Here is a 16,206-nt window from a genome sequence, read left to right as displayed (position 1 = left end):
TTGCTGCATTGCTAACACCACGGCCCACCAGTGAAGAAGCTCGTGGTGGTCAGAAGCTCTGTTTTGAGTCCCCTGTTTCTTTTGCTTCTATTTTCTCACTTAAACATAGTTTTCTCATTTAAACATGATTTTGCAATGTATGCATTTGGGGGGACACCTCCTTAAATCCTTTCTCTCCTGGGCAAGAAACACACACAGGCCACCTCATAGTGTGTGAGAACTAAGAACACAGAGATCAGCAAAGCAGGCAGAGCCCAGAGATTAAGTAGCTATTAATGTGGCCGAGGACAAGCCGTTTGGAGCTGAAGAAGAGTGGCCTTCCACCTCCCGGTCCCACCTACGACACAGCAACTGAAAGTGCACTTTCCTTCCTCCAAAGATGCCCTCCGCTTGCTCCTCGATGTGTTCAAAGTCAAGAGCCCCTGAAAAGTTAAGGAATGTAACTTGAGACACGTGCGTGGCTGGTGAACCTCTCAAAAGGTGAGCGGGGCAAAGCTGCGGGGCTAACCCACATCTTCCGGAATCACCCACTGCCCAGGTGGGGGGCCACGCTAACCCAGGGGACACCCTCTAGAGCCTCACTGCTGCCACTTCTCTTTGTGCTGAAGGGGAGTGTGGTGACCTCACCCAAGGAAGCGTGGGATTGGCAGGGGATTTTTTCCTACCACAACCTTCTGCCTAACCTGTCTCCACTACTTCCTGGGCAGGAAAAAACTTCCAACATGAGTAAAACTGCTCATAACACTGACATTTCTTCGGAAATTTATTTTTTTCATTATTCTGTTTTATGGGGACTTTGTAGGTAACCACAACACCAAAACCTCGGCTCTCAAGTCCCCAAGACAGGAGGAGATAAGATCCTTCAGTGAAGCAATGTGGGGTCTTTCCATTATTTCTCTTGTCCCAAAAGAATCAGTCTCAGGTCCATGTATCTGAAGTACAGTTGTCCTCAAAAACACTCCCACTGAACACTCCTTTCTAGAAGACACCGTTTGCATCTCTAGTTTTCCCAGGTCCCATTCTATGGCCGAAACCCACTCTGGGATCACCAACCTGGCACGTTACTGGGCCCTTCTTGGCTGCTGTTTCCGGAGGATGTTTCTGAGGTCTGGGAGTTGCTTTCATCAAACTCGCGCTTAAATATACACAAGAGGCAGGAGATCCTATAATCCAGCCTCACGTTCAAAATGAACTAAAGATGGAAGTGGAAACGGAAACAGGTTGGTTACATGAACAAGCCACCTTCAGCCCCTCGCCAAGCCACTGTGCTCGGGCAGAGCCTAGCATTACCTGCACCAATTCCCTTAAGCACTAAGCGAGGCAAATACTTGGCCTAGATTTCAAGTCACGTTAACAACAGCAGAACTTCCACGGGACACACCAAGTGGGCCCACATCACCTTAGTTTCTAGGGAGATTCAGCATCCGGCAACTCACTCAGCTACATCACCCTCTCCCTGCTCCGCCCTGTGAAGCAGGACTTCTCAGCCACTGCTAACCGCCATCTCTGGGCCGAACACAGGGGAAAGTAAAGTTGGCTGCTTTGGAGCCCTGACAGCAGTTTTCTTTTTACTACTGAGTATGAGCTTGGTTTATATTTTCAACATGTTTCTGGCTGTTTCCCCTGATTTGGGGAACAGACCCCTGGGCTCCCTCTTCTTTGACGTCCTGTGTTCCCTCACCCTCTACGCCAGCAGAGTCACTGTTCCCAGGATGGCTGCTCAGGTCAAAAAAGAAAGATCAGCCTGCTGGCTCTGCTGAAGGAGCTCACGTTCTTCCTTCCGTACAGTCTTTGTTTCTGGGTAGCCCTCTTGGCAACCTGACCCCATTTCAGAGCTGTCACCTCTCCAAGAGACAGCTGTTTGGCCTACCTCCCGACTCCCTAAGTTTCCAAACGACTGCTGTACACTCCACTTGGTATCTTCCCAGAGCTTCAAAACTCACTACGATGGTAACTTGTAGGTGTCGGCATGAATGGGTTACGGGGTACCCGGGCGGCTGACAGGAGGAGTGAACACACTGAACTCTTGTGGGTGAGCTGGCTGTAAAGACGCAGAGAGGCAGGAAGACGGGCAAGAGCAACTGCTGGTAACAGAAGGATTTCATTTTTGCTGTAATCTTTTTTAAGTTGTGACACTGTAGCAAGTTTGCATGGCACATGGAAACCATCACAGAATGAGGGAGAACTTGTTGACAAATGGCCGGGAACCATTCCAAGAGCAAGGTCCTTGAAGAGGCAAAAGCCAGAGACTTCGTGCACAGGGGAGGGTTTGTCCTGGGTTTGTGACCCTCTTGGCCTCACTACAGCTCAAAACCCCTGCGCCTGTGCTCCCCCTTTCTGCTCCTTGTAGGTGATTTTCATTCCTGAACAAAGTCATCTTCCAAATGGAAAGACTCTGAGCAGGTTCGGGTTAGAGCAGGCGCACAGAAGGCATCCTGAGTCGCTCACTGTTGAACTCATAACATCCAAAAGCATTTCGGGCATTTCCTCCACCTGATCCACCCTCTCCTGTCTGCCTCTGAACAACCTGTTCCCCAATTTGCCCCCACTTCAGGATCTTTGAATTTGCTCTTTGTCTTGAGACTCTTCCTGGATATCTGCAAGGCCAGCTCCTCATTTCATTGAAGTCTCTGATGGTGACATCTCACTGGAGAAGCCTTCTCTGATAATGCCATCGAAAACAATGTCCCCCAAAGCCCGGCTCCCCACAATTCTGAACACCACCCTGACCCTCCTTTATATTTTAACATCTGAGCACTGATTTTTTAAAAAATAATGCCTACACTTGCTATCCAAATGAGCCCCTTAGGAGCAGAAATTTAATCTACTTGGTTCATTGTTGGCTTCCCAGTGCATAAAGGGACTTGGCACTGGCTTGGGCTCGAATATTTTTCAAATGAATGAATGAACGAATATAAGAAAAATGGAGGGAATAAAGAAAAGAGGAAAGTTTGCAAAATCAGTGGAACCCCGAACGGATTTAGGATCCCCGACAGGGAGCTCAGGCACCTGGAGCAGGAAGATCAGTGAATTCCAAGGAAAGGGGATAGAAAAGGCAGAGACAGGGAGGCAGTGACCTTGGGAAGTTAAGGGGACTCCAGCAAGTACTGGTTTGGCTGGAGGGACAAGGCTGTGCTGGGCAGGGGCAGGAGATGGCAGTGAAGGAATCAAGAGGAGTCAGCTCCAAGCAAGGGAGAGCTAAGAGTCTTTCCCGTTTCTTCTCAGAACGCCTTGACTCCATCAGAGCAGAGAGCAGTGAACAGTGCCTCTGGGTGCACCTTCCCGCCCCTCCTCCCATACCTGCAGGATCTCGATGATCTTCAACTTGGTGTCCATCACCATGATATCCTCCTTCTCTGGCTCCGCCTGCTTCACGTTGCCTTCGGGGGCAGCGGCCATGGGGGTCATGGGCAAAAATCCACCTCCCCGGAGCACCACCTGGGTCATCAGCTCCCCAACTCCGTGGATGGACCTCATCACGTTACTGCCTGGGAAGGGCCAGGACAGACCTGGGTCAGACCTCTGCAGAGTTCCCTGAGCACCTGGCAAGGGGCAGGAGCGCTCTTAACAGGTCCTTTAACCTGGCCCCTTCCAAAACACTCTCGGGACCCCAGGAAACCGAAAAGGTGGGTGCCCACCCCAAAGCTGAGGACTTCTGAGAATAATGGAAAAAACTTGGGTTTTGTTGGCCCCCCCGTGGGTGACATGGATTCACCCCCAAGTTTTATTCCTCAGCAACATATGTGCCTGTTAATGTGCAAAGTACGTAAGATCTCAGCACGAACCAGGCACGAAACCTGGCACTGCTCCCAAAGGCTGCTTGATCATGGGGACGTCATATCATCCCTCAGTTTTCTCACATATAAATGAGAAGTCTTTTTGTGTGTGTGTGTGGTGCTGAGAATCAAACCCAGGACCTCGTGCAAGCTAGGAATTCTACCCCTAAGGTATACCCCAATCCTTAAAGCAGAATAAGAACTAACAACAGAATTAAACAGCATTATTATGCATGCAAAACGGCAACAGCACAGGGCTTAGCAAATAGCATGAGACATCTACAGAAAACCAGATGAAAAATGAGACTATGTGCTCACTATGTTTCTTCCTACAACAGAGGAAGAAATAAGCATATAAAGGGGGTTTTCCTATTCACAAAGTGGAAACAGATACCAAGACACAAGCCTGATCATGTTTCATGCGTGACTATTATCATCCAGGGTCCAAGAACAAATGAGGACACGTATGTTTTTGAGAGCTAAACACTGAAAATGCCAGGTGACTTTCTAATGGTTCCACAAAGTGGACACAGACTCTCACAGGTGAATGCACAGGAGAGCCTCAAAACACTAATCATGAGACTCGACACCAGGGGTGTGGGAATTCACACAACATTCCCTGGGACTTTTCTTAACATTTGAGAATGTTCATGATGAAGAGTGGAAGGAATGGAGGGGGGAAGGACGTGATGTCACAAGGCGAGGCAGAGCATGATGGGGACAGGGAAGGCTGGGAGGGCATCTCAGATGTACGGGCACCATCAGATACTCACTCTTCAGCTTCTCCACATCATCGTTACCTTTATTCTCTTCTCCTTTCGCCATCTTGCTGATGGGGAAGATGGTCGTCACATGCACACAGTCTAAGATGGCGAGGAGGATCTTGGTCAGCCGCAGGAGGTCAGAGAAGTTGTAGAAACCAAAGTATATGAGGTTCCTGGCTAAGTTGACAACCTACCATGGGAAAAAGAAGGTGGCGTTAGAGGAATGGCACCTTCCTGCTCCACCTGAGGTTGACTAGTTAGTAATAGACGAGACACCTGACCTTCCTCATGGTAAGAGAAGGCAGGTATTTCCCTTACGGTCTCTGTTAATGAGTAAATGAGAAACAAAACGCTGCAAATCTGCTCTGATGACTAGTTAATAAAATTGGTCTAATCACCAAGTGTGTGCAGCTGCCCCAGGCTAACACCGAGCAAGCCAAGTAATACCAACAAGGACACGAATACCACCACTGCAATCCTCAGAAATACAACCCCAAAAGGCGGAAGTGGTCCCAGAGACATTTTAAGTCAAAGGTAATAAGGATTTATGCTCCTCAAATGATTAATCTATGGCAGCCCAGGGTGCTTCTCCCTGACATTTTTAACACGAATACAGAATCACGTTCTGTCATTTTGCATGACCCGGTTCCCTTCCTTCATTTCTTCCAAGACCCTTCTTGAGCCACGTGGCTGGTGTTGGTTCTGTTTTAGGCTGGAACAAAACTGAGTGGAAATTCTTTTTGATGACACCAATCAGAGCACCGTGACAAAAATCACCACTTACTAACATATTTTATATCTGCCCCATTGCCGTAAAACGTTCTTCATGACCACTGAAAAAGGAACTAAAACACACAGGTCACATCGTGCGTTACCTCAAACGTAAGCTTATTCTTCTCCTTATCAGAAAACGGAAACCTCTGGCAAACCACGTCCCGTAAATACTCCTCCACAAACTCCATGGTCTGAGCAAACCTCTCCTTGATTTCATCTCGGGATGCTCCACTACTGTCATAGCTGCAGGAGGGACAGGGGAAGGGAACACTGTGTCACGCTGTGCCCAGGCCACTCGGCCCCAAAGTCAACGTCCCTGATACTTTCTATCCCTGCACCCTGGTTCACCTCTTCCTCCTCAGCACACGTCACCACATACACATCAGTCACTGACCTTGTTCTCCCGTCCTCCCCACTAGCATAGAAATAAGGTTTCCAACTTCTTCACTAATATTCCTTGATCTTAGCACACAGTACACATTCAAATGTAGAGACTATTAGAGATACACGAAAGGTATAAAACACAATCATGCCATCTCTTTCAGGGGACTAAACCCAGGGACACTTAACCACTGAGCCACATCCCTAGTCTTTTTTATTTTTTGAGACAGGGTTTCACGAAGTTGCTTAGAATCTGCTAAGTTGTTGAGGCTGGCCTTGAACTCAAGATCCTCCTTCCTCAGCCTCCTGAACTGCTGGGATTTATAGGCATGTAGCATTGCACCTGGACATCTCTTACTTTAAGGAATGAAATAATATTTGCCAAGCAAATTATTTCACTTTAAACTGAACAATGCCAAAAAATAGATAAATAAAAACTTCATCTTTCTTCCATGATTCAGTAGAAATCACACGTGGCTTAGCTATTGCTTCACCGAACATTATAAACACGAGGTTTTGGGGTCTCCACAGGAAGGAGCCAGACTTACTCGTCAATGGCAATCTCCGAGGGGATCTCGGACCAGAGGCGGGCGTATTTCACAGGAGTGACCTGCTCCTGGGGGTCTCTGTCCACGTGCATATGGAGCATGAGACGGCAGAAGGAGGCTCGCAGGTCGTAGGGCAGGTTCTCGTCAGACATGCAGCGCAGGATGAGGTCCACATCCAGCTGGCCTGATATCTCGTTGATGGCCAGGTACTGGCGGTCCAGACACATCCTAGCAAAGAGGTTCAGCTGATACCTGAGGAAAGAAAAGGGGCGTCGGGTTGGCACTCTAGGTATCCAGGCAGGCCCTGTTTCCCTGGGGGCACATTTGGCCATCTGAACTCACACCCACACCCCTATGTGACTCTTCTACACCCAACTTTGGCTCCTGTAATAAAACAAAGTTCATGCTACGCCAGAGAGCGAAGGGAGACACCACTGTCTCACGCGTCCAGCCGTGCTAGGGCAATCACATTGTAACTTGATTCCATTTTACCCTCAAGTGTTTTATAAAATAATCAGAGGAACATGGCTAGGCCTTCAGTGGTTCTCTTGGATGGTACATTAATAAAAGAGAATATCTCCCAAGTCAAAATTAAATTGTCTGCCTCTATTAACACCGATATACGTTTCAGAAACAATATTGAATAATCAAGGCCAGTTTTAGAAGGGTATCTGGCATAGGGTATAATTTATATGAAATTTTAATAAGGGAAAACTATGTGATTTATGGGGCATATGCATGTAGTAGAAATTGAAGGGATGAATATCATATAATGGGAGGGAAGAAACTGGAATGCTTGAGGTACGAAAAGACATTTTAATTGCTAAGTTTTAGTTATTTCATTAGAAAAATACTAGAAGCACTACTTTCTTCCCTCTTCCTCTTAGAAGTATCTATGAGTTACTTCCCTCCTTTTTCCTTCCTTTCCCTTCAGGAAGCAGGGCTAGAAGCCTCAGAGCTGGGGGCAGGGTGACACTAAGGACCAGGGAGGTGACACAAAGGTGGAGATTGGTGGCAGTGAGCATGTGCCAACAGGAAACATCCCAGGAATGACGAGAGTATGGGGGAGTTATGATCACAAGAAGGGTGACGGCTAGAATAGACCCCACAGTGTTGTAAGAATTTGGAAGCAAAGGTCACACATCCCTTCTTGGAAATGCTCAGGAGCAGAGTTTCAGACCTTGGAGTTTTCTAGACTTGGGAAGACCTGCAGTCTATACTGATCTGAAAGTCTGAGAGGCTCTGAAATCTGAAACCTTTTGAGCGTCATGTCAGGGTTTGAAGTTTCCGATTTTAATTTCAGATTCAGGAGTAGGAATGTTCACAGTTCTCATTCCATATTCGCACAGAGGTGTACAAATAAATATAGTAATGCAGAGATATGTGCACACATGGGGACATTGTCTTCCTCGGTCTGTAATCATTCCAAAAGGTGGGTACAATCACCACTATTCTGCAGATAAAGAAACTGGAGCATGAAGTCAATCTTGGTCAATGTCAGAAAACTAGTAAGAACATATGTCAGGATCTGAACCCACACAGACTGACGCTCAACTACCACAATACATGCAGGCTGCGCCAACAAATGGTGATGAAGGGTGATCCCAGGCCCTGACAGGCCCTCACAAGCCTTCCTCCTACTTGTGACCCCGGCATGCCCCGCTGTCAATGAATTACGTATTCAGGAGATCATATGCTTGCAAATTGATTTTTTTTTTTTTTTTGTACCAGGGACTGAACCTAGGGACACTTAACCACTGAGCCACATCCCCAGCTCTTTTTGTGTTTTACATAGAGACAGGGTCTTGCTAAGTTGTTTAGAGCCTTGCTAAGTTGCTGAGGCTAGTTTTGAACTTGTGATCCTCCTGCCTCAGCCTCCCAAGCTGCTGGGATATCAGGGTGTACCACCAGGCCCAGCTTATGCTCTTAAATTGAACACACCACCTTTGTCTTTCTGCTGGGCGATCTTCCAGAGCGAGCAGCCTGGTGACTCCTGGGAGCAACCAACAAGCAAGTAGCATATTCCTAACCGCCAGCCGAGCCCCCCATGTCTCCCTCGCACCTGTAGTAGCTGAGGACATCGCGATCCTCCTTCTGCCCTTCCTTGGCATCCTGCGCCAACTCCCTGACGCTCTTACTGCGAATCTCTTTGTTGCTGTCTCTCCAGAACAGCCACACCTCCTCCTCGTCCTCCCCGGCCTCCAGAGCATTTTCCCCAGTGGAGACGCCTTCGAATTCAAAACGAGAGAGAACCAGCCTAGAGATGGGGAGAAGGGGAAGGTGTTATTTCTGAAATCCTTTGAAATCCAGCTCCATTACACACATGAAGCAGTTTCGTATTTTATCCTCCCTCCAGCAGAGCCACATGGAACAGAACCTCCACCTCTTTCTCAACTAGGTGGTTCTGCTTCTCCAGTGGACCCCTGTAAATGTCTGGAGACTATCTGGGTTGTCACACTGAAAGAGAAAGGTTGTACTGACATCTAATGGGTAGAAGCCAGGAACGCTGCTAAACATCCCACAACACACTAGAAATCCCCCACCGCAAAGAATTACCCAGCCCCAGAGAAGCTAAAAAACTGCATTAATCCAAGCCCCATGATAAGTTATGCATAAGAAACAAAAAATACACAGTTTTTAAGACTACCCATGCTGGGCACGGTGCTGCATACCTGTAATCCCAATGACTCAGGAGGCTGAGACAGGAGGATTGCAAGTTAGAGCTAGCCTGAGAAACTTAGTAAGGCCCTAAGTCACTTAGCAAGGCCCTGCCTCAAATTAAAAAAAAAAAAAAGGGAGGGTTGAGGGTATAGCTCAGAGGATGCCTGAGTTCAATCCCTGGTACCATAAATAAATAAAAGACTATCCACACAGTTGCATTATACTTACCAGAAAAACTGCTTCTTAAAATATAGGGAAAAGACGAAAAAAAAAAGCCTGCTTTCTTCCTAAAGACAAACTACTGCCATACTCAGAACATCTATGGACCAGTGAACACTTGTGAATAGTGATCATTTAAAACTCTTCTCAATACTGATTTCATGTTTACACTGAATATTAATGATATCCTTTAAAATTTTTAATTGCTCATCCCACTTCAAAAATTTTCACCTCTTAAAATTAAACTAGCATCTGTCTAGTGCTCCCCAATGAGCTTACGTGATGTTTAAGCCAGGATGCTTCGAAATCTACCGAGAGGCCACCCCACAAACCCCCACCACCACCCAGAGAAGAGCTGAAAAGTGAAGAGTGAAAGGCGGCCAGCCTGACTCGGACTGACTCAAGAAATGAAGGGGCACAAACCTCCATGGAGCCTCCCCGTCTCCACCCACACCCCTTCCTTTGCTTGACCCTAAGCCCCCAGCTCGGACTCACTTGGTCTCAATCAGGATGTCGGCGTTGGTGGGATTCAGCACAGCTTTGCAGATCAGCTCCTGGGTCACCGGGATGGATTTGTTCATGGACACGCAGAGGTCAGAGAGGTAATCCAGGAACCTAACCAGAGATGGAAAACAGAACTGGAGAGAGAGCAGAGGCTTGGCGGGCGGAGTCGGATTCCTCCTCAGGTAGGCAGTTCCCACACGGAGGCCAGGGTGCCTGTAACCACAGCACCACTAGAACCCCGGATGAAGGAACAAAGGAGTCATAGAAGAGAGATGGCAGTGATTGTGGCCAAGGAAGAGCTGATCAGGCCAAAATGAGGAGGAGGAGGAGAGCAGGAGAAAGAGTCCACATCAGGAAGAGGTGGTGGAGAGCCTGAGTGGTCGGGGCCAGGCTCTGAGGCTCAACTGCCCAGGGAAGCCTGGCCAGGGTGCTGACTCATTGTGCTGATAGGGACTGTCATTTGGAGAAATCACTTAACCTCATTATACTTCAGTTTTCTCATCTACAGAAAAGGAGGTTTAATTCCAGAGCTCCATCCTGTGGGTACGGGAAGTGCCTCCTTGGCTCCCCTCCTGGCCCCCAGCAGGCCCTGTGAGATGCGGGTTGTTTTTATGGGTGCAGTCATGTCCTCTAGCAGCCCTAAGCAGCTCTCCAGTGGGGGCACTCGTAATGGCCATGCTGGGACCTGCTGTTGCCTTTAGCTGAAACAGTGTGGATCTTAGTGACGTGGAGAGAGGAAGAAGGGAAGGGGGACAGCTCTACATGAATGACATGGAATGGGCAGGAATCACTAGTGTATAATAAAACACCCCAGCAACGGCTACGTCTGCAAAAGACTTACTGATGATATCCTGGGGGTGGGATCTGCCTGGTATTCACGGGGTGCCAAAAAGGGAATGAGTGGCCAACCGTAATTACAGTTTACTCTGCATCCATTACAGGCTAACCTCTTCACGAATAGTTACTCGTGTCTGATTTTCATAACTACCTGTTGAGCAGGTGAGGGAATTAAAACTGGGGAGGAAAGCTATTGCCCCCCAACAGGGAAAGATGTGGGAGCTAGGATCCCACCTGGCACCTCATCTACTACTGCATCCCTGCCAATCATCCACAGCCACCTGAGACTTGCCTAACTAAAACCTGCCACTGGCAGCCCCAAGGACAGCGAGCCTGGTAAAAGCACCAACCCGTACCTGAGATGCTCAGACACCTCCCCATGCACCCCGCTAGCACCTCACCTGGGCTCCCTATTCTTTCGCACCAGACTGACGAACGTGTCGATCTCGGCCGCTGTGATGTGCTTCTCCAGGAGTTTCCGGTTATTGTGGAGCAGGGCAGTAATGGTGTCCTCGGCCAATACATCGTAGCCGATCTGCTTCTGCATAAAGCCAAACTGCTTGGCTATATACTCCTGCAAGGGGCAGAAAAGAAAGGTCAGCTGAATGACTGACAGTGTGGCTCCCGTGTAACAGGACAGCAGCAGCACCCCCGGAAGAGACGTACCCCTTAGCAGGCAGATCCCAAGGGTCACCTTCCCCAGCTTTCTGTCCTGGGGCAACAGCTGTCAACTCCCTGGCACCTCTTATTTTACTAAACCTGCCCCACAGATGTCATTAATCAAAACTCCTTGTACTTACATGTGGATTTTTGAAGTATATGGTATAAATTTTAATCAGATGACTTATTTTTCCACAAGGTCAAAAGTTATTACTCAGCTCTGTGTTCAGTACTAATTCAACAGGACTTAACTGTGCCTTGTTCCTCTGTGTGCTGTTGAATTAATACCGACAAAGCCTATCTGGACATTTGGAACAGTGTTACCACATTTTGCTTACATGGGGCGGGAGGGCAGAGATAATAATTATTATTATTATGGTACCAGGGATTGAACCCAGGGGTACTTAACCACTGAGCCACATCCCCAGCTCTTTTATATTTTTCATTTAGAGACAGGGTCTCACTGAGTTTCTTAGGGCCTTGCTAAATTGCTGAGGCTGGCTTTGAACTTGCAATCCTCCTGCTTTAGCCTCCTGAGTCACTGGGATTACAGGTGTGTGCAACCATGTCTGGCAAGAAATTCAATTTTAAAGTCAATGAATAGAAGAAAGTTGGGAATATCTAAGCCAATCGATCATATTAATAGGCTACTTCCTATTAATAAATAAACAAGCCCATCTTTGGCCTTCTTTCTTTGGGCTCACACATCACATTCCATAAAAATATCTGTGAACTCAAGGAAGCCTCTTACAAATAGTTGTTTGCTTTTATTCAAAAACAGCTCCATGCCCAAAAAAGACTGTTTGCTATGGTACAATTTGCTTCAAATCCATTCCAAGTTGTATATTTGTTTTCCAATTAAAAAATTACAATTAAAAAAGATTGCATGCTCAAAGTTCAAGTGACTCTTGAAACTGGCTTTATTTTTTATTAGTTCTTACATTTTGGGGGCAATTCAGGATTAGCATGGTGCCTGTGGGCCACATATACTCAATAAGAGTACATGTTTGGGAATTCACTGGCCTTCAGAGATACAGCTCTGCCAACTTGCACAGGATCCATAAACCACTAAGAAAAGACATCCACTCCAGCAGCAGCAAGAGGGACTGGTTTACTTTCCTCACAAACAAGCAACATGGCCTGGCAGACACGATGGGGCCTGCAGAATCCTCCTTCCAAGAATGCAAAGAGGAGCAGAGTAAGATCTCCATCTATAGTATTGTACGCAGAGCAGGCTTTCTTAATCTCAGTGTTATTATTATTACTACTGCTATTATTCTGGTTTTGGTACTAGGGATTGAACCCCAAGGATCTTTACCACTGAGCTACACCTTGTGTTTAGTTTTGAGACAGGGTCTTGCAAAGTGTTGGAGGCTGACCTCGAATTCACTATCCTCTTGCCTCAGCTCCCAAATCACTGGGATTACAGGCATCTGTTACTGCACCAGGCTTTAATCTCAGCACTGTCAACATTTGGGGCTAGATAACTTGTTACTGCAGAGGGTTGTCCTGAATATCTTATACCATCCTGACCTCTACCAACTGGGTGACTGTAACACTCCCCAGCTATAACTGTCAAAAGTGTCTCTAGGCATTGCCAGCTGCTTCTTGGGCACACAATGACCCCTGGTTTAGAACCCATGACGTAGCCACAGAGTTCTCAGTTTCCTTGGATGTCAGTATTGTTTGGAATGCCACTCCAAGAAGTCACCCCATTTATTTCATGGGGAGAATATATTGTATTATGTGTGCATAGACACATACACACACACACACACACACACGGTTATAGTTATAGTTAATAGCTTAGGATATCACAAAATATGAGCTGGCACCAAACTAAAGAAAAGTTATTAACAGAGATACAGGATCTCGAAGGCAGTAGGAAGGCAAGACTCCATTTACTTGTAACATAAACATAATCATTTTACCACTCAACCTTCAGGGAAGGGAATACGCCATAAAAAAAAAAAAATCATAATGTCCTATCAGTTTCAAAATCAGAAATCTCACTGAAAGGGGAATTTCTGGTATTTCTTTATTTTTCTTATTTTTTAAATTCTTATTTTTTTAATTTGATTTTTATAGTTGGACCTATCTTGGGGGCACCATGTGATGTTTCCCCAGTGTGTTTCTTAAGGATTCTATATCACATCTTCTCCCCAGGCTTGTGAACCACCTGTGCTGCTGAGCAAAGCACATGAACTCCAGGGAGGAGACAGTGGCTTCCCATCACCCTTGACCCCCACCTGGTTCTTCCTGTAGTCTTGCTGCGAATGTCGCAGGACCCGGTAGCAAAGCCGGCAGATGTGTCTGAAAGGAGCATGCCGCTGGTCCCCCAGTTCCTCCAGGCGAAGCATGGGGCCATCCCCACAGTCTGTGAATGGGGCCTGCAGCAGCTTGAAGATCTGCGAGTGAAAATCAAGAGTACAGACTGCCGTCACTGGATGCTTGGCAGGAGCAAGCCCTCCGTCTGGAAGAGACACAACCTCGGGACACCTGCATCCATCCCATCAGAGAGCTTTCCCACCCCAGCGAGTCAACAGCCTGAGACCTGCATTCAGTCCACCAACTGACATCAGGGGCTCAGTCAGCATTCCTTCCAGGTCCTCACAGGCATGACGGGACACTGCTGAGAGCAAGGTAGTGAAGGGCAGAGCTGCCCATATAGATTTCAGATGCACCCCCAGGTCGGCTTCTGAACCCAGGTGTCTGCAGGTCTCCACCCAGGTACATGCTGATCTTGGGAACCAGCTGACCTGTACCTTCTGGGAAATTCACTAGCCTTTGTAACTATCTGTGACGCCATTGCCCTTGCTTCCTGAGACTCTGTCTGGTCCCTTTCTTACAAGACAGGTTGACCTTTGCTGCACCAATCAGAATTCCAGATGAGATGTAATTAATAAACCCCCTCACAGTTCAGGCTATAAACAGATACCATCTTGTAAAACCTCAGAGCACTTTTTCAAAGATACTTCATTTGGGTGCCTCCATAATTGTACTCAACATGACCAAGGTAAACATCATCTTTCTTTATTCTTAATTTGATCTAGGTGGATACTTCTTAGCAGTACAGATCATGGTCAAATAAGATTCTGTCTTCTTATCGGTAAAAGGCAAAGATTAATCCCTGCATCCCAAGGGTGCTAGAGGGAAGAGAGCAGATAACTGTCCATCTGTAAGCCCAGTGGCCTACGTAGAGATTGCTGAAATGTCCTGCCACTGAATCCCACTGCCTTGGCCTCTCAAGAAACTGCTGTGGTGGAACTGAGTGTTGGCAGTAAGCCAGATGTCTAATTTGTCTACTCAACACTTGGAACAGCTGGATATAATTTATTCTTGGATTGAAAATCCTTGTTTAAACATGAATTTTGTCTATCACAGACCCAAAGGAAAAGCACTTCCAAATGCCTGATTCCCAAGAAGAACTTTGGGGCTTGTAACTAGTGCATTTCTCTTTTGGCTCTGTACGCCAGCAACACCCGAGACAAGACTGTAAGCAAATCTCCAACCACTTTAGAGAACTGGTATGTATTCCCACATATTTATTCTATCCTGGATTCACGACTTTCCTGCCTCAAATTTGTCTTTACACGTACGTTTAAGTTGATACCATCTCCGTATTTCCTGCAATCACCGCTCACTCTATGGAAAGCAGACAGCTAATCCCCGCTACACCACAGCTCACCCACCTGCTTCAGAATATTCTGTTCTCTCATCAGCTTCTGCCGTTCTCTGTTGGGCTTGGAGAAGACCACTTCAAGCACATCTTGGCCAGAGTTGGTTCCACCAGTGACAAAGTAGACCAAGTCCTCCAGCAGCTTGGTTACAGACCTTAGGAGGAAAGAGGACAGGAGAGACAGTGTTTACCCTCTAACAGGCTGGAAGCTTTCCTGGGCCTCCTCAACCACCTGGACAGGAGACATCCACTCCAGCAGCAGCAGTTTTCTTAAAATCCACAACCAAGGGCTGGGGTCGTGGCTCACTGGTAGAGCATTTGCCTGACACTTGTGAAGCACTAGATTCGGTCCTCAGCACCACATAGAAACATAAATAAAATAAAGGTATTGTGTCCACCACAACTAAAAAAATATTTTAAAAAATTCACAGCCAGGTCCACTTACTCGAATGAATGACACCGAAACCAGGCAGTGTTTTCCGTAAGAGGATGACCATCTTCACAAAACTTCAGCCATGAGAGTAAGTGCAACCCCTGACATTTAGTAAAGTAATCCCAGGATGGAAGGAGGTGGAGGGAAGAAAGAGTGGGAGGAGGGCGCTCTTCACATCTGTGGAAGCTCTCAAGAAACCAAATGCAAAATGACCGATTCCTGGGAATCACAAATGGAAGCCACCCAGGGACACTCAGAGTCGCCACCGCAGACATGGCTGTTTGAAGCCACCATCCTCTCACTCCCCAGGGGATTTCTGGGATCCACAGCGGGTGAGGATACGCAGGGGCCCTCACCTCCGCTCATTCTGGGTGATGGTGCCCTTCTCCAGCTTCCCAGCAATGGAGCCCAGCACTTTGCTGGCGTCGTTGGCAAAGTCCAGGTCCCGAACTTCAGCAGGAGAAACTGGGACTATGGCAAACGCCTCCTTGTCCTCCTTCACGGGAGAGGTGCCAATCTGAAAGTCAAGATGGTCTTTGTAGGACAATCTTGGGTGGAGAAGGTAAGGCATTAAGTGGACAACCCATCGAGCAGGTATCGGGCAATCCAAGCAACTTGGAGCTATCTTGCAATTAAAATGAGATTCAGGAGCACATCTTGAAGGATGCACTTCAAATGTCTAATAGCTGTCTAAAAGCTCGTACCGTAGGGACCACTCAGGTAGGAAAGGGGCACTATTATCAGTTTACAGTTTCACTTGTCAAAGGAAGCCTATGAGATTCTTGTATTTTAAAAAAAAAATGTTTATTATCACAGAAAAAAAAGACAGAAAATACAAAGCCATCAACAAATAAATAAATAAATAAAAGATTCTGATTATTTCAAAAGCCCTGACTTTGCTTCATCCAGGTGCTTTAGAGAAAATTTTTTCATCGTATTCAAGTTTGGCTATAATCATGCTTTTGTCAAA

The 16,206-nt window shown here is 46.9% G+C and overlaps 1 protein-coding gene across 1 annotated transcript in view; it reads right to left on the bottom strand.

The window, feature by feature from the left end:
• The window catches only part of Itpr1 (inositol 1,4,5-trisphosphate receptor type 1), a 306,399-nt gene that overhangs the window by 148,027 nt on the left and 142,166 nt on the right, over window positions 1–16,206 (bottom strand). Inside the window, exons 15-26 of the mRNA XM_071605917.1 lie at window positions 15,593–15,753; window positions 14,817–14,958; window positions 13,374–13,532; window positions 10,866–11,038; window positions 9,619–9,738; window positions 8,306–8,500; window positions 6,244–6,495; window positions 5,416–5,557; window positions 4,550–4,730; window positions 3,301–3,488; window positions 1,054–1,192; window positions 364–422 (exon numbers count right to left, since the gene is read on the bottom strand). Of these exons, the coding sequence (XP_071462018.1) occupies window positions 364–422; window positions 1,054–1,192; window positions 3,301–3,488; window positions 4,550–4,730; window positions 5,416–5,557; window positions 6,244–6,495; window positions 8,306–8,500; window positions 9,619–9,738; window positions 10,866–11,038; window positions 13,374–13,532; window positions 14,817–14,958; window positions 15,593–15,753 (1,911 nt within the window). The remainder of the gene's footprint in view (window positions 1–363; window positions 423–1,053; window positions 1,193–3,300; window positions 3,489–4,549; window positions 4,731–5,415; window positions 5,558–6,243; window positions 6,496–8,305; window positions 8,501–9,618; window positions 9,739–10,865; window positions 11,039–13,373; window positions 13,533–14,816; window positions 14,959–15,592; window positions 15,754–16,206) is intronic.

The sequence above is a fragment of the Marmota flaviventris genome, chromosome 20 (genome assembly GCF_047511675.1).
Source record: "Marmota flaviventris isolate mMarFla1 chromosome 20, mMarFla1.hap1, whole genome shotgun sequence".
NCBI lineage: Eukaryota > Metazoa > Chordata > Mammalia > Rodentia > Sciuridae > Marmota > Marmota flaviventris.
This window is presented reverse-complemented; position numbering and strand designations above follow the sequence as displayed.